Source organism: Thamnophis sirtalis, unplaced genomic scaffold, assembly GCF_051295495.1.
Source record: "Thamnophis sirtalis isolate CommonGarterSnake01/CBP01778 unplaced genomic scaffold, rThaSir2_p1.2 scaffold_15, whole genome shotgun sequence".
In the NCBI taxonomy this organism is placed as follows: Eukaryota; Metazoa; Chordata; class Lepidosauria; order Squamata; family Natricidae; genus Thamnophis; species Thamnophis sirtalis.
Genome location: NW_028261395.1, coordinates 37,911,068 through 37,937,275, shown reverse-complemented (window position 1 = coordinate 37,937,275; position 26,208 = coordinate 37,911,068). Strand labels below are relative to the sequence as shown.

General features: G+C 48.6%; 1 protein-coding gene across 2 annotated transcripts in view; it reads left to right on the top strand.

Moving 5' to 3' along the window:
- IGSF21 (immunoglobin superfamily member 21) overlaps nucleotides 1–25,595 on the top strand; it is a 161,065-nt gene extending 135,470 nt beyond the window's left edge. Inside the window, exons 5-10 of one of the 2 annotated variants that reach the window (XM_087702190.1) lie at nucleotides 5,814–5,929; nucleotides 10,675–11,146; nucleotides 22,448–22,533; nucleotides 23,521–23,713; nucleotides 24,128–24,166; nucleotides 25,336–25,595. In XM_087702190.1, coding sequence (XP_087558316.1) covers nucleotides 5,814–5,929; nucleotides 10,675–11,146; nucleotides 22,448–22,533; nucleotides 23,521–23,713; nucleotides 24,128–24,166; nucleotides 25,336–25,409 — 980 coding nt within the window. In that variant the 3' untranslated portion in view covers nucleotides 25,410–25,595. The remainder of the gene's footprint in view (nucleotides 1–5,813; nucleotides 5,930–10,674; nucleotides 11,147–22,447; nucleotides 22,534–23,520; nucleotides 23,714–24,127; nucleotides 24,167–25,335) is intronic. The other variant, XM_087702191.1, reaches the window with a different exon arrangement.
- Nucleotides 25,596–26,208: the final 613 nt, after the last annotated feature.

Sequence of the window (26,208 nt, the reverse complement as noted above, 5' to 3'; positions counted from 1 at the left end):
AGGAGGCTCTGGATTTCCTATTCGGGGGTCAGACTTGATGTTCTCTCAGGCCTCCCTCCCCTTCTCTCCCAAGTCCTTTTTGTGCAGCTGTGACCGTTGCTTTCTTCCTCTCTGCTTCTTGGGAAGCAGAAATGCCCCAAATTCAGCAAACACTTCATGGCAGGAGCACAAATCACCCACGAGATGCTGCTACGATTGTTCTAACCTCCTCTATAAGGTAGCTTTGCTGTGTTATTTCAAACCTTGGCTAGACTCCTGAGCTCGGACATCTCTATTTTTCTTTCCTTCCCCCTTGCTCTTTCTCCATTAATCTCTTCCCCTTAGTCTCCCTCTCTCTTTGGGACAATTTCTTTTCCTTCCTTCCTGGCCCATTTTTCTTGCCCGGGGATGCAAATCTGCACGAATGCAAGGAAGACAGAGAGGATGTCACATTCCCTTGAATGAGTTATGAAGCGAAGAAGCCCGGAGTTCTTGAAATCTCTTCGAGGGATGCCTGAGGATGGAAGAGGATCATTGTTTGAGCTGGAAGGGGCCTTCCAAGAAGCAATTTCCACCCCGAAGACACCAAGAGGGAAGTAGTTGTCTGCGCAACCACGACGTCTTAGGGGCGTCTCTCCACGCTTCTCTCTCTCTCTCTCTGTCCTGACTCTAAACTTGGAGAGTCCAGGTTTTCCTTCGCATTGCAGCAGCCGGCCCCTGGAGATCCCACCGCAGGAGCAAATGACGTTCACGGCCCATCGCTTGTCATAAATCAAACCAGCTCTCCTAATTTTAATGTCACAGCAGCGGTGTTCGCCAGCTGGGGCTTCCGACCCACAGAGCTGACCTGGTTTTGAATAAAGGAAGACGGGCACCCCACGGAAAGTCGAGAGATGTGCGCGTGGAGAAGATCAACTGAGATTTCAGTAGAGGCTTTTTCTGACGTCCTTCGGGAGGGAAGGGTTTGTGGTCGTCCAGAAGTTGACCAACTACAAGTCCCATCTCTCTTGGCCAATGGCCACGCAAGCAGGGCGGCTCTCCAAGAGAGTTCTAGTTGGGTCAAGGCAGCAGAGTGTCCCGCCAAGCCATATTGCTTGAGGAGCAGCTCTGCGTGGTGTTGAAAATACAGTGAACGTCATAATAACTGTTATGTATGCTCCCCGTTGGGAGAGCGAGTACGTTCAGAGAAGCGTTTGTGAGAGTTGTGTTGGAGAACACACAAACCAGCATACAGAGACACTGCAGTTTAAATAGGCTTTTACTTTCGTGGAAATAGAGGTATCAGAGTCCATCAAACAGTCCAAGTCATACACGGATAAGACAGTCAGTCATCAATGTCTTTCAGTTAAGGGATAATCCAAATAACATAGTCCAGTATCATAATCAGTTCAGTACTCAAAGTTTGCTAGCAGTTGCAAAACTTACAATAGCTCACGGCACTTTCTAACAGCCAGCTCCCAAAACACTCAGATCAGATCAGCCCAGCATCTAACAAAACAGAGAACTAACAGTCATTCTGGCTCCCTCTTATGGCCGATTGAGGAAAACAGCAACCAATCACATTTTACAGTATGATTTAAAGAAACAGGTATAGCATTGCTATATGATTTATACATTGCCAACCCAATCGTTAGATTATATTCCTAACATTAATAACAATGGCTTATTATTATAGCCTCCCAGAGTCACTTTATAGGGGAGATAGTTGTCATAAAAATTTAATCAATAATAGTTTGGGATGTTTTTTTGTTTTTTTTTGATTGATTGATTCTACAGCCGTCCGGTGTCAGGCCTGCAGTTATATTCCTTTTACAATCTTTGGCCTGCCACACTTTCTCTCTCTTTCTTTACTATGTTGTTTCATTAGTGGGCAATTGGGAGGGGGGAATAGTAAGGAGTAGAATTGTGGAAGGTGTTGTTGTCATTCCTTTCTAGAAATCAAGGTCATCCTTTGTCTCCGCACCTCTGCACCTGACCTGAACTAGATGGGTGGAAATGCCAGCGTGGCAGAGGAAGATTGGACCATATGATGGATTTATGGGTGTGGGGACAAGATCATGAACTTTCAACTGGGTGGGAATCCAAGGAAGCTTTCAGATTTGGGATTCCACAGTTTGTGCCAACAGGTCTGTCTTATTAAATTGGAACTTTAAGGATAGCTCTGCCTTGGACTCCGATTTAATTCCGCATGATATTTGGAACGCTGACATCCAGAGTTATTTGCTGAGATGGATAGCTGTGGAAGTCAAATAAAGAAATAATGCAGGGGTGGGATTCAGCCGGTTTGAACTGGTTCACCAAACCGGTTGTTGCAAGGACCGGCTAGCCCCACACCCCCTCGCCCAGCTCCTCCCAGGAGTCTCCATGCGGCCCATTCATCATGCTAGGTAAATGCAGGGCCAGCAGTGAGGCTTTGGGAGGGCAAAACATGGGCCTCATGGAAGTCCAGAAACGGGCCCGTTTCCAGCCTCCGAAGCCCACGAGAGGCTGTTTTTGCTCTCCTGGAAGCTCGGGGAAAGTCTCTGTAGCCTGGGGAGGGCAAAAAATGGCCTACCAGAAGTACCGGATGTCCCAAAACGGGCATGTTTCCAGCCTCTGGAGCCCAGAGAGAGGCAGTTTTCACCCTTCAGGAGACTCGGGGAAAGCCTCCGGAGCCTGGGGAGGGCGAAAACGCCTCCCCCCCGCCATGGTGCAGGAAGCTGAGTAGGCCAGGCCCACCATGGCCATGCCCACCCAGCAACCCAGCAGAGAACTGGTTGGTAACTGAAATAATGGTATTATTAATTAAAATTTTATGACCTCCATCCCCCTCTACTCTGGGTGGCTATCATAATAAGCCATCATTTGAATTTGGGTTCATCCTAAACCAGTGGTCGGCAAACTCATTAGTCAACGGAGGCAAATATCAACAGTACGACGGTTGAAATTTCTTTTGAGAGCCAAATTTTTTAGATTTAAACTATCTCCCGTCGCCCGCCCGACCGACCGACACCTTCACTTCTTCTAATGCCACTTCTTCAAACTAGAAAATGTGGTGAAACTCACTTAATGATGCTCTTGTTTAGCAACCAAAATTTTGGGCTCAATTGTGGTCATAAGTTCTCTTTCTTTTTCTTTCTTTTTTCTTTTCTTTCTTTCTCTTTCTGTCTCTCTCTCTGTCTGTCTGTCTGTCTCTCCCTCCCTTCCTCCCCTCTGTGTGTGTGTGTGTGTGTGTCTGTCTGTCTCTCTCTCGGATTCTCTCTCTCCCCCTCCCTCCCTCTCTCTATCTCTTTCTGTCTCTCTCTCTCTCTCTGTCTGTCTCTCCCTCCCTTCCTCCCCCTCTGTCTCTCTGTTTGTGTGTGTGTGTGTGTGTGTGTGTGTGTGTGTGTGTCTGTCGCTCTCTCTCGGATTCCCTCTCTCCCCCTCCCTCCCTCTCTCTATCTCTTTCTGTCTCTCTCTCTCTCTCTGTCTGTCTGTCTCTCCCTCCCTTCCTCCCCCTCTGTCTCTCTGTTTGTGTGTGTGTGTGTCTGTCGCTCTCTCTCGGATTCCCTCTCTCCCTCTCTCCCCCTCCCTCCCTCTCTCTATCTCTTTCTGTCTCTCTCTCTCTCTGTCTGTCTGTCTCTCCCTCCCTTCCTCCCCCTCTGTCTCTCTGTTTGTGTGTGTGTGTGTGTGTGTCTGTCGCTCTCTCTCGGATTCCCTCTCTCCCCCTCCCTCCCTCTCTCTATCTCTCTCTGTCTCTCTCTCTCATTCAGACACACACACACACACACACACACACACACACACACACACACACAGTCTCCCAACTTGCCCTTCCTCCCTTGGAGAGCTTCGGAGGGAAGCTTCTGCAGAAGCCAGGGCGAGTGAGAACACGTTCCCGCCATTACGAAGTCTCCGAGGCAGTAATTGTACAGGCTGTACATGCACGCCTATGTTTTCCACGGGGTGCAGCCGCGGCAAGACTCTGCGCGGCTGGCGATAACTCTGGAGCCCATCCGGGAAGACGAGGAACGCGAGGGGGACCCCGCCCTCTGGGGGATGGGCTCCAGAGTCACTGCCGGCTGCACAGAGCCTCGCTGTGGGAATTTGTTCTCACTCACCTGGGCTTCTGCAGAAGCTGCCCTCCCAAGCCCTCCGAGGGAGGAAGGGCCAGTTGGGAGAGGAAGTGTGGAACAGCCACATTCAAGGGGCCAAAGAGCCGCATGTGGCTCATGAGCTTCGGTTTGCCGACCACTGTCCTAAACCATTCCATCTAGTCTCATTCCATCTATTTTTTCTTTTCTTTTTTCTTTTTTTTTTTTGTTTCTAATCTGCCATTTCGGCTTTTATTTATTTATATTAATAAATTGTATAATATAAATATTATATTTAATATTTATATTAAACCTGAAAATTTGCATGGTGACTCACAGTAAGTGAACAGACTTCAAGGCAGTGGATTAAGTAGTATAAAATATGAAGAAAACGTGAAAGCGGGTTCATAAAAATCCATGTGAAACAGTAGCCAAAATACAAGGACTTAACAACCATTCATTTAGCAATGATTCAAGGTTACAACAACCAGTCCTCACACTCACCATCGCAGCGTCCCATCGTCCATCTATTTTTTCTTTGGCTAAATTCCTCATGTGAGCTTGGAAGGAAAAGCTGTCTATTTTTTTTCAAAGCACTTGCAAAAAATAAAAATAAAAAGATAACCACGGGAGAACAAGAAACTTTGCTGCAAGGGGGTGGGGGGGAGACACCACAATAGGTATTGACTTATTCTTTGCTGGATCTGCAGTTCTTAGCTCATAAAAAGCACCAGTAACCAAAAAGAAAAAGAAAAAAACTTTCCAACTTGAGCAAAACGTCCTACTTAAAACCCCGGAAACCTAACTGTTCTGTGTGTAATTGCTGCCAGGGTGAGCATGTATTTTTATGAGAGAATTTAAAACATTTGTGTCTTTATCACTTCGGTAATAGAGTTGGGGAGTTGGGGAATAACTTGGAAAAATAAATGTCTGTAAATAATGAAAGAAACTCTGCTCACTCTCAAAAAAATATCCATTCTGTAGTGAGAACCGCCTTTTTAAAAATCTTGCCTCGTCTCTAGAGAGGGATTCTGCATTCTCCATTTCTGGCGTAACCAGGAGATGACCCTCACCGCATCTAAGCCTCCTTTTTTCAATCCATTCTCCTGTCTTCCTCCAGGTTGCCAGGGTGGTGATATGGAAGGGGCAGGTTTTCCCCATTTTAGAGGGGAAACCTGACAGAGGTGAACCCTAGAACTATAGTGGGTTCCTGATGCATCTCACCCTGTTTTGAAGAGAATCCACTTCACTAGGATCTTCAAGATCCAGGAAGCCTTGGAGAAACATCTCCAGTTGACCTCGTTCCTAGATGTGATGCTCATGGGATCTTCACTAGGATCTTCAAGATCCGGGAAGTCTGGGAGAAACATCTCTAGTTGACTTTCATTCTTAGATGTGATGCTCATGAGATCTTCACTAGGATCTTCAAGATCCAGGAAGTCTTGGAGAAACATCTCCAGTTGACTTTGTTTCTAGATGTGATGCTCATGGGATCTTCACTAGGATCTTCAAGATCCAGGAAATCTTGGAGAAACATCTCCAGTTGACTTTGTTTCTAGATGTGATGCTCATGGGGTCTTCACTAGGATCTTCAAGATCCAGGAAGTCTTGGAGAAACATCTCCAGTTGACTTTGTTTCTAGATGTGATGCTCATGGGATCTTCACTAGGATCTTCAAGATCCAGGAAGTCTTGGAGAAACATCTCCAGTTGACATCATTCTTAAGACATGATGCTCATGGTTGATCAGATGAGTAACGAACCTTCTTCCTTCTCCCACCAGCACCTCCCACGTCCATCTCGGTCATCGCTGCGGACACCCCAGCTCCATTCAGCCGCTACCAAGCCCAGAATTTTACCTTGGTCTGCCTTGTCTCTGGTGGAAAACCTGCCCCCACGGTAAGTTTTGGTAAACATGGAATAAGGAGAAGATATCTCCACCTCTAATCCCCATTACGGCACCTCTCTGTCTGCGTTTCAACTCTAATTACCTCCTTTGTGGCTTACAAGATGTTGAAATAAGGACTATTGGCGTGATGGCATGAATCCATCTTTTTGAGACGACTCTTCAGTTTTCGCTTCAGTCCAAGTTCATAAACAGGGTGGATTCAGAGCATGTTGAAAGAGCACACCCCCAATTCCTCAAAATTCAGTTTTAAGAAAATCTGATTGCAATCCAATTGGCTGACAGGGGCATCCAAATATTTTGGGGGTGGGGATTTCAATCAATCAATCAGAATAGATCTGGAAGGGACTTTGGAGGTCTTCTAGTCCAACCCTCTGCTCAAGCAGGAGACCCTATAACATTTCAGACAAATGGTTGTCTTCTTAAAACTTCCAGTGATGGAGCATTTACAAACTCTGGAAGCAAATTGTTCCACTGATTAATTGTTCTAACTGTTAGGAAGTTTCTCCTTAGTTCCAGGTTGCTTCTCTCCTTGATTAGTTTCCCTCCATTGTTTCTTGTCCTGTCTACAGGTGCTTTGGTAAATAAATTGACCCTCTCTTCTTTGGGGCAGCCCCTGAAATACTGAAATATTGCTGTCATGTCCCCCCCCCCCCAGTCTTTCTCTTCTCTAGACTGTCCATACCCAATTCCCAGTTCTTCATATGTTTTAGTCTGCAGGCCTTTCCGTTCCCCCATTTTTTAAATAAAAATAAAATAAAATTGCACGGAGCATCTGTACAGAAAGGACACCCCTGTCTTCCCACCTGGAGATTAAAAAAAAACCTACTGGGAATAATCAAAGGGAAATATACAAAGAAAATTAAGTAAATATTAACACATCTGCTAACTACAGCTAGAATAGCATTTGCCCAATGCTGGAAACAAAATAATACCCTCTCGGATGAATTAGTGATAAAAAAAACTTTGGATTGTGCAGAGATGGACTAATTAACACTGAAATTAAAAGATAAAGAAGAGTTGGAATATTATGAAATTTGGAACAATTGGTACAAATGGCTGCAAAACAAGAATAAAATTAATTAAGCCAAAAAAATAATATATATAAATATATACAGAACTGTGTATAAAGGTGTGTAAATATAGAAGTGAAATATTATATACATGTACAGGTATGATGACATAACAATGTTGATATAATGATTGTAAGGTGTTGTAGAAGGGAAAAATAATTTAAAAATCTGCTAAAAAAAAGACTTTCAATTCAGTTATCACCCACCTGGATACAGGCGGTCCTCACTTACCAACCACAGTGGAGACTTCTTGGTTCACCGACAAAAGGGCGAACGACAAAAGCGCGCCCGACTAAACCGCGGTGACAAAACCGCGAGTTCTAAAGCGCGCCGACAAATGAGCGCTGAAGCGCGGCAACAACAGCGCAGCGACAGAAGCGCGCTGTAAGCCTAACCCTAAACCTAACCCTAAACCTAACCCTAAACCTAACCCTAAACCTAACCCTTACCTTAACTTAAATCGCACTTCTGTCGGCGCGCTGTTGTCGCCGCGTTGATGATGTCACATTGATGACGTCGCGGTTTTAGCACCACGGTTTTGTCAGCGCGGTTTTGTCGTGCGTGCATTTGTTGGGTCACGGACTGCTTCACTTAACAACTCGTAGAGGTATGCAGGTTGCCAAGTTTTTTCCTCGTGGTTTGTCCCAAAGATGTTTTTTCAGGAAGCAACTGGACTTTCTTCTTTTTTTTTCTTTTGAAGACATTTCGCTTCTCATCCAAGAAGCTTCCTCAGCTCTGACCGGACAGTTGGGAATGGAAGGATTTATATTCCTTGCAGTCAGCTGGTCATTTGCAAAGAAACAAGAAGAAAGTCCAGTCGCCTCTTGGGGGAAAAAAAGCACCTTTGGAACAACCGTGACCTGGATGACTGAGAATCTCTACAGACTTTGAGCTACACAATTTGGGAGGAGGACCCTTGGAATGGTGTGGGAGTAGGAATGGATTTCCAGAGGGGAAAAATGCAGACTACAGGAACCATTTGCACCACTCAGGTGACCCTGAGGACACAGACAAACCTCCAAGTGGCCTCAATGGCCCTCTAAAAGGATGCAACTGATCAGCTGTCTGCGAGGAGCATATATCCTTCCATTCCCCTATTCTGTCAGATCTGAAGAAGCTTCTTGGATGAGAAGCGAAACCATCTACAAAGGAAAAAAAAACCCAGAAAGTCCAGTTGCCTCTTGAAAAATAACCAGGACCTGCATGACTGAGAATCTCTACAGGCTTCTCATGGTTTGCTTTCCTTCCACCCAGGCGTGAGATTGAAAAATGTTAGCAACAGCTTCTCTGTCCGGTTGCTGGGTGGGTGTGGCCATGGGAGGTGTGGCTTACTCGGCCTCCTCATAATGGGGTGGGGAGCATTTTTGCCCTCCCCAGCTCCGGAGGTTTTCCTTGAGCCTCCAGGAGGGCGAAAACAGCCTCCCCTGGGCTCCGGAAGCCAGAAACAAGCCTTTTTCTGGACTTCTGGAACTTCTGGTAGGCCCGTTTTTTGCCCTCCCAGAGCCTCCATATTGGCCCTGCACTTGCCTGGCATAATGAACGGGCCGCGTGGAGACTCCAGGGAGGGGAGGGGTGGGCTGGGGCAGCCAGTGCTTCCAACTACCACTTCGGCGTACTGAATGCAAAATTAGCGTCGGTTCTCCCGAACCGGTGTGAACCAGCTGAATCCTACCTTTGCTTCAGTGGTGGGTTGCAGGCGGTACACCCCGTTATGGGCGTACCGGTGCCTGCCCGAGCACCGGGTACCGTTCCAGTACGGTGCTCTGGAGGGATCACCCGCCCGCCTGAGCTCCTTACCTGTATTTGAGCTCTTCGGTGCTTACATGCACGGAGCGCACGGCGCCTGCGTGACACTCCGCCGAGCAGCTGGAGTGTCGCGGAGGCGTCACAAGAGGTAAGGATGCATGCATGAGTGTGCGAGCGTGCTGCGCACCTTCATGTGGTGGACACCAGGCCCCGTTGCACCGTACCGGTTGTACCAGGATCCGGAACCCACCACTGCCTTGCTTCCACACACACAAACACACACACCCCTTTTAAATCATGTTCATCATGATGGATCATTTTGATACAAGCAGACAGGATGTTGTGAAACAGTGGGGAGCGATGGGGGGAAGCCTTGGCATCTGAACATCCCGGTAATAATTTCTGCTTATTAATTCGGAAGTCGGAAACACATCTCCGTTTGGAAGGCGGGGGGGAAATACTCAAAGGGAGGGAGGAGCAAGGAACAAAGAATTTTTTTTTGCGTCTGCTTCTATCTCTCTACCTGGAAACACACAAAAAAAAAGAAACGCTCACTTATCCGCAAACATTCCCCAGGCTGTTTCATTACAGCGTGACATCAGAAGCTCGAAGAGAAGGGTATTTTTGGGCGGGGGAGGGAAACGCAAGGCAATTTTCTCTTCACAGAGACATTCAAAAGGACTTAAACAGGCGTTGCGCTCCTCACTGCTCTAGCTATACAAACATGACCCCCTGTGGTGTCCCCGCAATCTTGTCGGCGTAGACATCGCTGCCAACGCAGTGGGTTCCCTGGCAGGATCAAGTGTGTGTGTGTGTGGAGGGGGGTTGCTGTTGGGTTCCCATGCTACAGATTGACAGAGTTGGAAGGGACTTTGTGGGTCATCTAGTCCAACCCCCCACCTGCCCAAGTAGGAGACCCTACACCATTTCTGACAGATGGCAGTCCATTCTCTTCTCGAAAGCCTCCAGGGATGAAGCTCCCACAACTCCAGTTCCATTGGCCGTTTGTTCGCATGGTCAGGAAATTTGTCCTTATTTCCAGGTTGAACTTCTCCTGGATCAGTTTCCATCCATTATTCCTTGTCCGGCCTTCAGGTGCTTTGGAAAATGGCTTGACCCCCCCCTCTCCTCTCTGTGGCAGCCCCTCAAATATTGGAACGTTGATTGGAGAGCGTGGAAAGGAAAGGTAGAGGCGAGGAGGAAGAGAGGAGATAGGAGAGAGGGAAATAGAAGGGAGAGGAGAAGTAGGAGAGAAAGAAGGAGTGGAAAGAGGAGAGAGGAGGAGGAGGGAGGGAGGGGAAGTAGAGAAGAGAGAGATGGCAGAGGGAAACAAGGAGATAGAGTGGAGGAGAGAGGGAGAGGAGATAGGATTGTGGTGAAATAGGGTACAATAACATGTATTGAAAGTAGAAGAGCAAATGGGTTGAGGGAAGGATATAATGGACAATGCAAAATAATTTCTGCAGATATAATGTTGTGGTTAGATGTAGGGAATTAAAATAAAATAAAACTTTTTCAATAAAAAAAAATACTGGAACATTGCTATCATGTCTTCCCTGGTCCTTCTCTTCACTAGAGGAGAGGAGAGCAGTGGAAATCTATGGGCCAGTCCTTGGGAAAGAAGAGGCATTGCTGCTAGCGAAGCCCCACCCTAGCTCTAGGGATAATAGGAAGGAATCGGAGATGAATAGATGTGGCACACAACTATTCATCTTCCAGCCGGCTGGACTTGTTAGCTTGCCAGAGAAACTTTTTTGCCAAGGCTGCCGGTACTCCTAATAAAGGAATCTTTTGAGTTCACGTCAGAGGGCCTGTCGTGTTTGGGGAGCTGGGTCAGAACAATACCTTTCTGGACTGTGCCTAAAATCATTGACTAGGGAGGAAGAGTCTTTTAATCTCTTGATATTTTCCTCCTCCAGGTTTACTTCAAAAGGGACGGAGAATTGATACAGGGTATCGCTCTGACGGAGCCCCCGGTCAACGCCGCTGGATTGCAGGATAGCCGAGCTGCCCGGAACCTCTTCCATCGGGACTTGGACGACACCAAGATGCAGCGGTCCCTCTCGCTGCTGAACGTGGAGGACCGGGGCGGGAGGCTCTACACAGAGGACCCCTTCCATGGCCTCACCCCCGACCGGGGACTGTTGCTCAGCCCCACCACCGAGAATATCCCCGAGACTGTGGTGAGCCGGGAGTTCCCGCGGTGGATCCAGAACGCCGACCCCACGTATTTCTTCCACCACACCCACATCCCCATCAGCGACGGCACTGTGGAGGTGCGGGCCATGCTTATGTGGACCCTTAATCCTCAGATAGACAATGACGCGCTCTTTAGTTGTGAGGTCAAGCACGATGCCCTCTCTATGCCCATGCAGTCCGAAGTGACTCTAGGTAAGAGCTCAGAAGCCGCTTCCTGGATGGGTGGGTGGGTGGGGAGATGGGGAAGGGGTCTGCAGAAATAATCAGGCCCATCCCAAATCTTTCGGACATCAGGGCATGGGTTCTATGCCTCTTTTCCATGGTTGTTTGTTGAGTGGCTTTAGGAAGAATTCAAGAAGATCCAGGAGGCCATTTGGGAGAGGGAGATCTTCTTTTCAAGAGTCCTCAGCGGTCATCTCTGTCAGAAATCAGGGGTCTCCAACTTTGGCGACTTCAAGACGTGTGGGCTTCAACTCCCAGAATCCCCCCAGCCAGCATGGAGTCTCAACTCTGGGAGTTGAAGTCCACAAGTCTTCATGTTTCCAAGGTTGGGCACTCCTGATCTAGACCTTCGTGGGCCTCTGGGAGTTAAAGTCCACAAGTCTTAAAGCTGCCAAGGTTGGACACTCCTGATCTAGACCTTCGTGGGCCTCTGGGAGTTGACATCTTAATGTTTCCAAGGTTGGAGACTCTTGACTTACAGCTTTGTGGGTTCTGGGAGTTGAAGTCCACAAGTCTTCATGTTTCCAAGGTTGGACACACACCCCTGATCTAGACCTTCGTGGGCCTCTGAGAGTTAAAGTCCACAAGTTGTAATGTTGCCAAGGTTGGACACGCCTGATCTAGATCTTCGTGGGCCTCTGGGAGTTGACATCTTAATGTTTCCAAGGTTGGAGTCTCTTGACTTACAGCTTTGTGGTTCTCTGGGAGTTGAAGTCCAGAGGTTTTAATGTTGCCAAGGTTGGATATTCTTGATCTAGACCTTTGTGGGGCTCTGAGAGTTAAAGTCCACAAGTCGTAATGTTGCCAAGGTTGGATACTCCTGATCTAGACCTTGATCCAATACTATCTTGGCCCTCTTTTACTTAGCACCAGCTAGGAAAAGATGACCTCTCATTCTGTACAGAAGAAGTCCTTGAGAAAGGCCTCCCGATCCAGGAAAAGAAACAAATGCCTCCCCACCAAGAATGGAAGCCCCCTTCCCCCCAAAAACCCCAAAGGGGCTTCCTCCCTCCTCTCTCCCTTTGCCTCTCTTCTTGCTCTGGAGAAGATTACAGCCTGCGTTTGAGCTCCGTCCCTGCCTGCTCGCCCTTTCATTAAATTTAATGGGTTCCCGGGTGCCATTCGCAGGAACAAGGAGATAATTCTGATATCTCTCCCTAACCAAGATCTCTTTTTTTAAAAGAAACCCTCTGCGCTCTTCATTCCTATATATTTATTCCCCTCTCCGTTTTGTTCTACCTTCCTGGCTGGCTCATTAAAACGAGGACCCCTTTCTAAAGGCAGCCGTGAAAGAGGAGCTGGATTTCTCTCGCCTTTTATTCTCGCTGGTGGCGAGACCCTTCCGAGCTAACGAACCTTGGCAAGGCACGAAATCCGAGCAATAAAAGAAAAGGAGGAAGCATCTCTTCTTCCTCCTGTCCTTCCTCTCTCCCATCCATCCAGGAACCAACAGGAAAGAATGAATCCTGGAGAGCTCCCTTTAATTTGCCGCCTTCCTCGCAGCCGCCTCCGAGTCGAGAGTGGCAGCCAGTGGCTTGAGCATCCTTCCTTCCACGTCCTTTTATTTTATAACCACCCCACACCCACCCCCGTCACTGGAAAGCAGCAGCGTTCAAACACGTCACCTTCAAAAAGGATTTGAGTGTCAGTTCAGGACACGGTAGATTTGACGGGGTTTTTATTTATTTATTTCGATCTCTGGCTGCCAAGCCCGTTGGCAGCTTTGCCCAACCTGCTGGGGAGGGGAGGCGGAGAATGGATGGATGGCACCGCTGGCCCCTTTGCAATCCGTTTTGAGTAGTATTTACACCAGGAGTGCCTCAGCTCCACCATTGATCAGACTTGCTGTCTTATTTCGGAGTTCATCCGCTCTCTCTCTCTCTCGCGCGCGCGGGCGGGCACTGGGGAAAGGAGGCGAAATCTCCATCAAAAAGAGTCCTTTTAATCACTTTAGAGACGTGATTAAACGTCCTTTTCTTGATCCAACTCCTATCTCTCCCCCCCTCCCTTTCTCTTAGCCCCAGCGAAAGGAGAAGATTACCTGATGTTCTTTAAGGCGCTAATCCGGGGAAGGGTGCCCTGATCAAACGCTTCATTGAGTAGCATCTTTATAAGGGCCCCTCTGTCTCTGTCAAACCCGGCATTTACATATTAAAGACAAAATACCTTTTATGTTAATCCCCCAGTGGAAAAAAAACTGCCTCTGGCTGAGGGAGACATAAATCTTACACATCCAGAAGAATAGAACTTGGTCAAAATGACGGCTGGGCTCGCAAGAAAGAAACCCAAGGCTCGCTCTTTTAGAATCGACCGAGTCTCTAGGCCTTGGGAAACGCCACACTTGGAATACGGCATCCAGTTTTGGTCGCCATGATGTAGCAATGGCAATAGCACTGAGACTTATGTACCGCTTCATATTGCTTTCACAACCCTCTCTAAGCGGGTTTACAGAGTCAGCCTCTTGTCCCCAACAATCTGGCTCCTCATTTTACCCACCTCAGAAGAATTGAATTGAATTGAATTTATTGCATTTATATGCTGCCCTTTTCCCCGAAGGGGACTCAGGGCGGCTCACAATCCAAGTCAGGGAAGGGGGTACAGATAAGGAATAAAAAAGACGAACAGAACAATACACAATTTAAAAGCACACAACAACCATACCATTCGAGGGGGGGGGGGCAAAAGCTCTTTAGCCCCAGGCCTGTCGGAACAGCCAGGTTTTAAGGGCTTTGCGGAAGGCCTGGAGGGTGGTGAGGGTTCGAATCTCCACGGGGAGCTCATTCCAGAGGGTCAGAGCAGCCACAGAGAAGGCTCTCCTCCGGGTAGTCGCCAGTCGGCATTGGCCGGCGGATGGAATTCGGAGGAGGCCTAATCTGTGGGATCTAATCGGTCTATTGGAGGTAATTGGCAGCAGGCGGTCTCTCAAGTACCCAGGTCCAATACCAGAAGGATGGAAGGCTGAGTCAACCTGCAACCAGTCAGGATCAAACTGCTGACAGTGGGGCAGAGTTAGCCTGCAATACTGCATTCTAAACACTGGGAAGGGAGGGAAGGAGGAGAGAAGGAAGGAAGGAAGGAAGGAAGGAAGGAAGGAAGGAAGGAAGGAAGGAAGGAAGGAAGATAATAATAGCACTTAGACTTATATACCGCTTCACAGTGCTTCACAGCTGTCTCTAAACGATTTAGAAAGCTTCTTTCCCCCAAAAAATCTGGGTCCTCATTTTACCAAGCTCTGAAGGTTAGAAGGCTGAATCAACATTGAGCCGGTTAGATTCGATCTGCCAAACTGCTGGCAGCTGGTGATCAGCAGAAGGAGCCTGCAGTACTGCACTCTAACCAACGCTGCTCTAAAAGATGCGGAGACTCTAGAAAGAGTGCCGAGAAGAGCAACAAAAAGGATTCTGGGATTAAATAGGCTAAAACCTATGAGGAACGGTTGCAGGAACTGGGTATGTCTAGTTGAATGAGAAGAAGGACATGGGGAGACATGATAGCAGTGGTCCAATATCTCAGGGGATGGCCCAAAGAAGAGGGAGTCAAGCTATTCTCCAAAGCACCTGAGGGCAGGACAAGAAGTAATGGGTGGAAACTAATCAAGGAGAAAAGCGACTTAGAACTTAGGAGGAATTTCCTGACAGTGAGAACAATTAACCAGTGGAACGGAAGTTGCCTCCAGAAGTTGTGAATGCCCCAGCACTGGAAGTTTTTAAGAAGAGGTTGGATATCCATTTGTCTGAAGTGCTGGAGGGTTTCCTGCCTGAGCAGGTGGTTGGACAAGAAGACCTTCAAGGTCCCTTCCAGCTCTTCTGTTATTCTACTCGTGGATCCCTGCCAATCCCAGAGAGGAATCCATCTCGACTCCGTTCAGTGAAAGGATTGCCAATGGCGGATTCAGAATATCAAGCAAGTTTGGATTGTTTTTTAAAGGTCTTTCTGCACTGAAACCAGGCAGCGCTGCCCCAGAATTGCTGAGCTTGTCAATCAGAAAGATTGGCAGTTTGGTGGGTCGAATCCCTAGCGCCACGTAGCGGAGTGATCTCCCGTGACTTATCCCAGCTTCTGCCAACCTAGCGGTGCAAAGAGCACATACAAAATGCAAAATGGAAAAATAGGAACCACCTTTGGTGGGAAGGTAACAGCGTTCCATGCGCCTTCGGCATTGAGTCATGCCGGCCACATGAAAACAGAAATGTCTTCGGACAGTGCTGGCTCTTTGGCTTTGAAATGGAGATGAGCACCGCCCCCCCTTAGAGTTGGGAACGAATAGCACATATGTGCAAGGGGAAGCTTTACCTTCACCTGTACTGAAACCAGATAGGGCTGGCCCAGAATCGATCTGAATTCTTCCAAACACATTTTAGACCAGTAAAATCTTTCCACCAACAAATAAACTCGACTCGGTTCGATAATCTTTGAGTGAAATTGCAAACAAATTGGCACACTCCTAGTGGGGGTATTGAGCCAGCATGTCAACCCTGAAGCTGACTTGACCGAAGGCATCTTGGAGCTTAAAAAAAACCCTTCCACCAAACCCAGATTTCCCTGCTATTCTTGTGCTAAGAAAGTTTCCTTTCCCCCTCTGCAAATTCCAGAATTTTTTCCCTGTGTTCTCTTTTGTTTTATTGAAATCCCACCTCAATTACTTTTGCCGTTCCTATGCATTGTTTTCAACGATTGATGGGTTCCTTGGCAAATAAATGTCTTGGGGAATAGAGGGGGGGGGGATGTAGAAACGCCATCCTTGGCAGCAAGGTACTCCTAACAAGACATTCTGTTCTGTGCTGCTTGATAGAAGAATATCTCAAAGGATTCAACTTTTTTGCAGGGCAGATACTCTTGGTTTCAAATGGTTGTCTTCATTGGTCTTTGGGACATAAGGACTCGCTTTTTAGTAGAGGGATAGTAGTTTAAAGGTGGCCGGTTAAAAATGAAGTGTAGATGTGTCATTTTCTCAGTAAGTATTCTGGAAACTAGGTAAAGGTTCCCCTCGCATATATGTGCTAGTCGTTCCTGACTCTAGGGGGCAGGGCTCATCTCCGTTTCAAAGCTAAAGAGCCAGCACTGTCCGAAGACGTCTCCGTGGTCATGTGGCCCGCATGACTCAACGCCGAAGGCGCGCGGAACACTGTTATCTTCCCACCAAAGTGGTTCCTATTTTTTTACTTGCACTTTTTACGTGCTTTCAAACTGCTAGGTTGGCAGAAACTGGGACAAATAACAGGAGCTCCCTCCGTTATGTGGCGCTAGGGATTCGAACTGCCAAACTGCTGACCTTTCTTATCGGCAAACTCAGTGTCTTAGCCACTGAGCCACCGTGTCCCTTCTATTCTGGAAACTACAGGCCCATTTTTCCAGTAGAGAAAGGATGCTCGTTACGTATTCCAATCCTCTATTCCTTGGGGGGAAGTTGAGGGAATCGGGGTTGAGGGAAAGAGGCTGAACCCGCAAAGCAGGCTAGAAGGAAAGCTGCATTCTCCTTAAGCCTGCCCTGAAGCCTTTGATCAGAGGTGTTTGCTTTTACAATCAGTATTAATGAACTGTTGGCAACCTCTCTTAAGCTCTACCTGGGTACTCAAGGGAGCTGACGTTTCAGCACCGTGGAGAGCTCCGTTGAAGCCTGGTGTTGACTAAGCAACAGTCCTGCAAATTCTTCCTGCTGGAAAAAAATTGTCTCCCAAGCAACCCATTCTGCCAACTCTTTCAGATTCGGGTTTGTTTGTTTTTTAATGCCAAGACCTGAGACCCATCCCCACACCAACCTTCAAGCTATGGATCTTCTTGGATAGAGCTCTGTTGCAAAAACTCAGGAGGTGTTCTGACTTAGGCTTCCCCAGCAGCATGAAGCCAAATCCTCGTCCCAATAAACCCCTTTTATTTCATTTGCAGCGAATTCCTCACCAGCAATGTCCTGGCCCAGTCTTTCAAGATAGTTCACAAGTACACCTTTATCAGGTGTGGAGAGTGGCCAGGCCAAGATCTTTCAGATGCCGCAATACTTGGCAAGAATGCAGGAATGAACTCATTGTCTCCTGCAAACTCCACTCCCCTTTCACTCCTCTTTTATTCCCTGTGAGAGGGACCATTCACCGTCCACCTGTGGCCTTACTCCCAAGTCAGCCCTTGTTCTTTAGCTGTTCCCTTCCTCTGGCAGCTCTGTGCATGCGCACACTGGGAACAGGCTCCAGCTGTTCTTCTGCCTCACTGATGTCTGACTCCAAACGCAGCTGATAACTGGCAGACAGCCCTGGCCCCATCTCTGCCTCTAACACGGGGCTTTTCTCAGAGCCTTCCCCAGACTCCAGAACTGGCCCATGCTCCTCCCCAACCTCCTCCCTGTCCAACTCTGCTGGCAGCTCTGCTGGTGGGCTACAACAGGCGGTGCCAATTTCCTTCTGGTAGGTGAGCCTCTATATTAACCAAATGAAGAACTACTCTAAAAAAGATGGATTTTCTTTGAACTGTTCTGTAGGGTGTGAAGAACCAGTGTCTTCCTCTTCAGATCCCCAAAGGATCCAGTCACTTCAGGCATGGAATTAGTACATTTATCATGGGGGCCTCCATCCAAGTGATCGCGGTGGATATCTGTAGCTCTGGTGTAAGATGAGAGTGGAGTTTCGCTCTCCAAGCTTGAGGTTGGTTTCCAAATGTTTCATTACCAGTTTAGGTAACATCTTCAGTAGAATTTAGAGAATGTCAATGTCGGCGTTCTTCTGCTTATAAGGATTTTGTGTGGTCAGTAGGTCTTGTGATGGTGAGGTCACATCAGATCAGGGTCTTGTGATGGGTCAGGTGTGAGTTGTGTCAAGTGGGGGTCTTGTGATGGTTCATGATGGGGAGGTCACATCAGGTCAGGTCTTGTGATGGGTCAGGTCTGAGTTGTGTCAAGTGAGGGTCAAGTGATGGGTCAGTTGTGAGTCACAAGTGAGGGTCTTGTGATGGCTCTTGTGATGGGGAGGTCACATCAGGTCAAGGTCTTGTGATGGGTCAGGTCTGAGTTGTGTAAAGTAAGGGTCAAGTGATGGGGAGGTCACATCAGGTCAAGGTCTTGTGATGGGTCAGGTCTGAGTTGTGTAAAGTAAGGGTCAAGTGATGGGGAGGTCACATCAGGTCAAGGTCTTGTGATGGGTCAGGTCTGAGTTGTGTAAAGTAAGGGTCAAGTGATGGGGAGGTCACATCAGGTCAAGGTCTTGTGATGGGTCAGGTCTGAGTTGTGTAAAGTAAGGGTCAAGTGATGGGTCAGTTGTGAGTCACAAGTGAGGGTCTTGTGATGGCTCTTGTGATGGGGAGGTCACAACAGGTCAAGGTCTTGTGATGGGTCAGGTCTGAGTTGTGTAAAGCAGTGTTTCTCAACCTTGTCAACTTGAAGATGTCTGGACTTCAACTCCCAGAATTCCCCAACCAGCGAATGCTGGCTGGGGAATTCTGGGAGTTGAAGTCCAGACATCTTCAAGTTGACAAGGTTGAGAAACACTGGTGTAAAGTAAGGGTCAAGTGATGGGGAGGTCACATCTGGTCAAGGTCTTGTGATGGGTCTTGTAATGGGCCAGGCATGGGTTGTGTCAAGTTGAGTGTCTAGTGATGGCCACTTGTGATGGGAGGTCCTGTCAGGTGAGGGTCACCTCTATCCAAGACTTTGATGAATAGACAGTATCGAGGTTTCATTCTCACTTGCAACCTCACATGAGATCCTTCATTGACCACCATTGGACCAGAATGCTTTGCCATTTTTATCCCAGAATTCTTCTGGCTTCAAGTCCACCCATCCCCGAACCTGGAAGCAAACGAAGCTACAATTTTGATCATCCTGTTAAGCAGATTCAATGTTTCAGAATGGGATGGAGATGGTCACTCTTACAACTCCCAAGACATGCGACCTTGCACATCTGGAAATTGCAGTCCAGCTTCTCTGAAGGCAATGAAACAAGAGAATTCTGGCTTCATATTTTGGGTGCCATTGCCTTTTCTCTGTGTGTGTCTCTCAAAGATAATAAAAACAGCCCTTTTAAAGCAATGGTCACTAACTGGTGGTCCGTTGACCACTGGTGGTCCACAAGAAAATGTTGGTGGTCCACAGAAAAATTATTTGCATTTTTTATATTGCACTAAATCAGGGGTCTATAAAAATGCAAAAAAAAAAATTCTTATCTGTCTCCTGGGACAGATAAGTGCAATGAACGCTTGTGTTGCTGCAGAGTCTCCACCTTCTTTTTGCACTGGGGTGGGGTAGAAATTCCGACTTGGGGTCTGCTTTGGCCTCCTGGTGGGGGGCTTTGGGCGAAGGCTGGTGGGAAGAGCCGCTGGTGGCAAAGAGCCAGAGGGCCTCGTTCCAGTGGGGACTGCATCATGTCCTGGAACTGGCTGACCATCTCAGCCCGCTGAGCCTCCAGGTACCTGGCCTTGCACTCCGCAGGTCTTCCCTCTGCTTGGAAAGCCTATGCTCCCAGTCCTCAGTGAGGTGCTTCTGTTGAGCCTCCTTCTCGGTCAGAATCCAATTTGAACTGAGCTGTTTTGCCAACTCTTTCTCCTTGGTGGCTGCTTAGCTCCAGCAACTGCTTCCTGTTGGGGCCCTAAGGAGCCCACGTGGACAGGTGGGGACTGGCTGGAAGGGGAGGGACGAGTAGAGGGGCAAGGTGCTTCTTGACGTGAGTGGCATTGAGCTGGCCATGCCCACCCAGTCACATGATCACGTAGCCACGCCCACCCTGCCGGTCATTAGGCAGATCGTATTAGTGGTCGGCGGGATTTAAAATTATGAATTTAATGGTTCCTGAGGCCCGAAAGGTTGGTGACCCCTGGTTTAAAGGAAGTTTTTTCTCTCTCTCCCTTCCATTCTTGACACTTTAAATAAACATAAACATAGCATAAACATACCAGCAGCTGGAGCAAAATTTCTAAATGTTGTGGCAAGGTGAGAGAGATTGTGCCGTCCACCTCCGGATTGCAGGTCAATTGTCCTAGAATCAGGAGAAACCCGCTCAATCTCTCTGCAAAAAAATAGGAGAAAAATGGCCGGGATCCTATTTACTCACACTCTCCCACCCCTCCAGCCCTAATGGCCTGCATCTCTGCAGAAGACCTTTTAAAGGTGTCCTTTTAAATTACATTTAACATCCGTTTTTGCTTTGATATCTCTAAGACGGTTTTTATAGCTCTTGGGTTCTCTCTCTGGATTTTTCGAACGGCCGGCTGGCTTTTGAGCAGAAAGGACTCTCTAAAATTGCTCTATTACTTGAGACAAGCATTACTCAGCTCCTAAAACTGTTGGCAGTCTGGGAGCCGTGACCGACTGAAGTGGCATCCTTTGCATTCCAATCCTCGAGCTTCCGAAAAGGAATACTACCAGGGGTGGTATTCACTTACTTTCCTTAAGGTAAAGGTTCCCCGCGCACATACGTGCTAGTCGTTCCCGACTCTAAGGGGCGATGCTCATCTCTGTTCCAAAGCCGAAGAGCCAGCGCTGTCCGAAGACATCTCTGTGGTCATGTGGCCGGCAGGACTCAACGACGAAGGCGCACGGAACGCTGTTACTTTCCCACCAAAGGTGGTTCCTATTTTACTACTTGCATTTTTTAATGTGCTTTCGAACGGCTAGGTTGGTAGAAACTGGGGCAAGGAACGGGAGCTCACTCCGTTACGCCGCACTAGGGATTCAAACGGCCGACATGCCAACCTTTCTGATCGACAAGCTCAGCCTCTTAGCCACTGACCCACTGGGTCCGTTTTACTTTCCCTACTGGTTCACACATGGCTTGCACAAATACACGCAGCTTGAAAACATGCTTAAATAGTCGCCCCTTTTTGTCTTAACTGTTCTTGCCTTCTGGCAACTCTGCCCGTGCGCACACTGGGAACAGGCTCCCCCTGTTCCTCTGCCTCGCTAATGTCTGACTCAGGAGGCTCCAGAGGCGGCACATGACTACCAGATGGCCCTGGCCCCCTCTCTGCCTCCGATGCAGAGCCCTCGTCCGAGTCTTCCCCAGACTCCAGGTCTGGCCCATTTTCCTCCCCAAACTCCTCACTGTCCGAACTGCTGCCAGCTCCACTGGCCACTTGCAAACCACAACAAAAATGGGCTGAAAAAAGCCTCGGAAATGGGCAGAAAAAAGGCTGGAGAAGGGCCAAAAATGGGAGGCCAAAAACTTTTTGTTGCTGTTTTCTTCTTCTAAATTTCAGTGCGTCTTATAACCTGAAAAATACGGTACATTGTCTAAACTCAACTAAAAGGTGGGAGAGCATTGGCGCTCAAGTTAAGTCTTAGCTCTTCCTCGGAGAATCCGCGGAGAAAACGAGTCATTCACACAATGTGTTTAACCTTGTTATGGATGGCTGGAACTGACTCGCTTAAGAACTATCTTGGACGCTGCGGGTGTAGAAGGCATACACAACCCCTTTCACATTCAGTTAGTCCTCGACTTAACAGCAGTTCATTTAGTGACTGTTCGAAGTCACAACAGCATTTTAAAAAAGCGGGACTTAGGGCTCGTTTTTCACCCTTACGATGGTTGCAGCCTCCCCATGGTCACATGCTCGTATTTATGACGATCGCACTGTCCCAGGGTGGTGGGTCACCTGCTCCCCCTTTGAGACCTCCTCCCAAGCAAAGTCATTGGGGAAACCAGATCCACTTAAAGACCGTGTGACTCGTTTAAAAATTGCTGCGATTCGCTTTGCAACTGTGGCCAGAAAAAGGTTATAAAGTGGGACAAAACTCAATAGCTGTCTCACTTAGCAGCCTAAATTTTGAGCGCCATTGTAAATCAAGGACTAGCCGTATTATCATGTTAAAGCCGGGGTATCTTTGAGGGACGCGGTGACTCAGGGGCTAAGACGCTTAGCTTGTCGATCAGAAAGGTCAGCAGTTCGGTGGTTCGAATCCCTAGCGCCGCGTAACCGAGTGAGTTACTTGTCCCAACTTCTGCCATTACTTGCCCCAGTTCGAAAGCGCGTAAAAAATGCAAGTAGAAAAATAAGGACCACCTTTGGTGGGAAGGAAATAGTGTTCCCTGCACCTTCGGCCTTGAGTCATGCCGGCCAAATGACCACGGAGACGTCTTTGAACAGCGCTGGCTCTTCAGCTTTGAAACGGAGATGAGCATTGCCCCCTAGAGTCAGGAACGACTAGCACATATGTGAAAAAGGGGAACCTTTACCTTTATCTCTGGCAAATTCGAATGTCATCAAGCCTCTCAGGGAGGGTGGAAAATTGGGGAGGGGGAGACAGGTAGGACCCCAGGAGGATACCAAGCATTAACCCATTTTCTTCTCCTGCAGTGGCTCCAAAGGGCCCCAAAATTTTGATGACCCCAACAAGAGCCCGCGTTGGAGACACGGTCCGTATCCTGGTCCAAGGGTTTCAGGTGTGTATGACGCTCATCTTCCCCCACCCCACCCGTCCCGCTCCCCAAAATCCAGTCCCTTGTCCCAGCTCAAAAGACCTCCTTGGTTTTTTATCAACTGTTTAGGTGTTTGTCTTCTAGATCACTTCTGGGAATAATTTAATAGGGGTTCTTATAAAAAGCGACAAAGACAGACAATTGTGTACCGAAGAAGATCAGCCAACTGTGAAAGAAACACCCGCATTAATTTGCTTGCTGTGACTAACTGGTCTTGGATGTGTGTGTGTCATGGCAGCTAAGAGAAAAATTGATAGTCCTGGAAGGTTGCTTTTTTATCCTGCCAGGTGTGTGAGAGAGAAAACTAACACACTGGGAGGCTGCTGAAAAGAGGGTGGGGAGGTGTGTGCGTGTGTAGTGCTTCACACATGGAGGGATGTGGCTCATCCCCTGGGGATTTGCTGTGCTGCTCCCAAGCATCTGGTGTAACGTCGGGGTGAGCTTTGGATGAATGGGTGCTCTTGTTGATGGTCTTCACCCACACCTTGTAGGGACATGTTCCAAGACAAAGGGGCTAGTTCTCCACCAGCGTAGTGCACAACTCACATTTAGGCAACAAGCGTGACAACCTAGCGAAGGGGAAAGCAATCTATTCTCACACCTGCCCCCGGAGTGGGTCTCCAGAGAGGGGAGAACTCAGCAGAAGCAGGGGTCAGCAACCAGCGGCTCTGGAGCCACATGTGGCTCATCCCTCTGCTGCGGCTCCCTGTTGGAGGCTCCGGAGGCAGCACATAACTCCCAGATGGCCCTTGCCCCCACTCTGCCTCTGACACAGAGCCCTCATCCGAGCCTTCCCCAGACTCCAGGACTGGCCCATCTTCCTCCCCAACCTCCTCACTGTCTAAGTCTGCTGCCAGCTCCGCAGGGACCACCACACCCGTTTCTGCCCCCCAGTGCTCTCGGTTGATCTGACTGTTTGGGGTTGCGGGGTGGGGGGATCCTTGGTTCCAGAACGAAGTCTTCCCCGAGCCCATGTTCACTTGGACCCGTGTTGGGAGCCGGCTCCTGGACGGCAGCGCCGAACACGACGGGAAGGAGCTGGTGTTGGAACGCGTGCCGGCCGAACTGAACGGCTCGATGTACCGCTGCACGGCGCAGAACCCGTTGGGTTCCACCGATACCCACACCAGGCTGATAGTGTTCGGTAGGGGGGAGCCCCATTCCTCCATTGACGACTCATCTCGGCTCATCTCCCTACCTCCTAAGTCATTGTTGACATCTCAACCATCCCATTCCTACCTTCTCATGGTCTCTTGATGTCTTTCCAGCTGCATGCTCCCTGCCAGAGAGGGACACCCCTCCCTTGGGGGTGGGAAGACTGCAAGGTTGACTTTATGGGGGGGGGAGACCCCGCTGATCCATGTCATCCTTCCTGCTCTCCGTTCCCTCCTCCTCTCCTTTGTCAACCTCTAACCATCCCCATTGCAACTTCCATGCCTCCTCCTGGCACCAGCATCCATTCTTACCCATTCATTCCACCTCATCCTCGCATGTGTTTTTCCAATGCTCAATGACCGCCTTGTTGTTTTCTCCCCACCCCGCCCCCCTTTCTAATTAGAAAACCCCAATATTCCAAGAGGGACAGAAGACTCCAACGGTAAGCCCCCACCCCTACCTCATCTAACCCAGCCTCCTTGTAAGACGCGCTTGCCTTGTCCATCCACGGATGCTTCCTGGACATTTAGCAAGATTTCCCTCCTGTTCTGCCCCAGTTTTCTTCCCTAAACCCTCTAGAGCAGGGGTCACCAACCTTTCGGGCCTCAGGGACCACTAAATTCATAATTTTAAATCCCGTGGACCACTAATATGATCTGCCTAATAACCAGATGGGTGGGCGTGGCTAGGTGGTCACGTGACTGGGTGGGTGTGGCCAACTCGATGTCACTCACATCGAGGGGGCGCCTCGCCATCCTCTACTCGCCTCTCCTCTCCCAGCCAATCCTCGCCTGCCTGCCTGGGCTCCTTAGGGCCCCAACAGGTAGCAGTTGCTGGAGCTAAGCAGCCACCAGAAGAAAGAGTTGGCAAAACAGCTCAGTTCAAATTGGATCTGGCCGAGAAGGAGGCTCAGGAGAACCACCTGACTGAGGACTACCAGCATAGGCTTTCCAAGCAGACGGAAGACCTGCAGGAGTGCAAGACCACTGGATGCTCAGCGGGCTGAGATACTCAGCCAGTTCCAGGCCATGTTGCAGTCCCATTGGAACGAGGCCCTCCGGCTCTTCTCCACCAGCGGCTCTTCCCTCCAGCCTTCGCCAAAAGCCCCCCACCAGGAAGCTGAAGCAGACCCTAAGTCAGAATTTCTGCCCCCCTCCGACCCCCACAAAAAGACCCCGAAGGGGGAGAATCTCTGCAGCAAAACAAGCATTCATTGCACGTATCCATCCCAGGGGCCGTAGTTTGAGGACCCCTGATTTAGTGCAATATAGAAAATGCAAATAATGTTTCTGTGGACCACCAACATTTTCTTGTGGACCCCCAGTGGTCCATGGACCACCAGTTGGTGACCGCTGCTCTAGAATCCATGCTCGGGGTCCGTATCTCGCTCGGCACATGATTTGGCTTCCCTTGCAGCTGGATCTCACTCCCTGCGCTTGCCATGCATGGCCCCTGCTCCTGCTTTCTTTCCACCCTGGCATGCTTGAGAAAAGTGCCTGCCAAACCGAGCAATCCGCAGCGTCGGAAGGGATTACAATTTTGAACCCAGAGGCACCTTCTAAATCTCTCTTTTTTTCTCTCTCTTTCTTTCTCCTCCATCCTCCTGCCCAGGTTCGCCGAGTCGCCAATGCGGCTTCAGACTATTTCTGGCTATCTTCTTTACAGTGACTTTGGAACTGACGTGAAAAAGGAAGGGGTGCATTTTAGCAAATTGGGGTTCTCCCCGAACCTCACCCCCCAAAAACAGCGCCTCCATGTCTCCGTGGATCGACTTTTTTCTATTCTTTTCCTTTCTACCTTCTTTTCCTTTCCTTTTCTAAATTATTTACAGCCTTGTTATCAGCCTCTTTCTCTCCGTGTCTCCGGCTTTGTCATCCCGTTTAATTAAAAACAAACAATACAGAAAACCCACCGACGGTAACAGTATCTTATGCGCGATGGGAATAATTTTCTTGACGCATTGTAAGGGGTGGAGCGGGGCGGCGGCATAGAGATGGTGCTCTCGGCTAGCAATCAGGAGCCAGCTCGATCCTAGGTAGAGGCAGTTGAACCCTAGGTAGAGGCAGATATTTGTCTCTCCGCTCACAATGAGAATATATCTGCTGAACAAAACTCCGCACCGGTGACAAGAAGGGCATCTGGCCAGTAATCACTCTGCTAGCTCCATTTGGTTGCCCAGACTTCGCCTCGCAAGGGATTATGGGGTCGTTAAAAAAAAAAGATGTTGATTGTAAGGGCATTAAAAAGTCACGACAAACTTCGCTGGCTAGGAATATTTGAGTCCATGGCATAATAGCCAAATCAGTGAAAACATTTCCCAAGCTTTAAAAGGTACAATGGAAGCTTGTGTCAAGGTTCCAAATAGCATCCAAAAGTAATTCAGAGTCCAAGGCAAAAGTATTGCTCTAAAGTTCCAATTTATTAAGAGAGCCATGTTGGCACATCTGGGAAAACCCATATATGAAGGCTTCCAGGTTTCCCCCA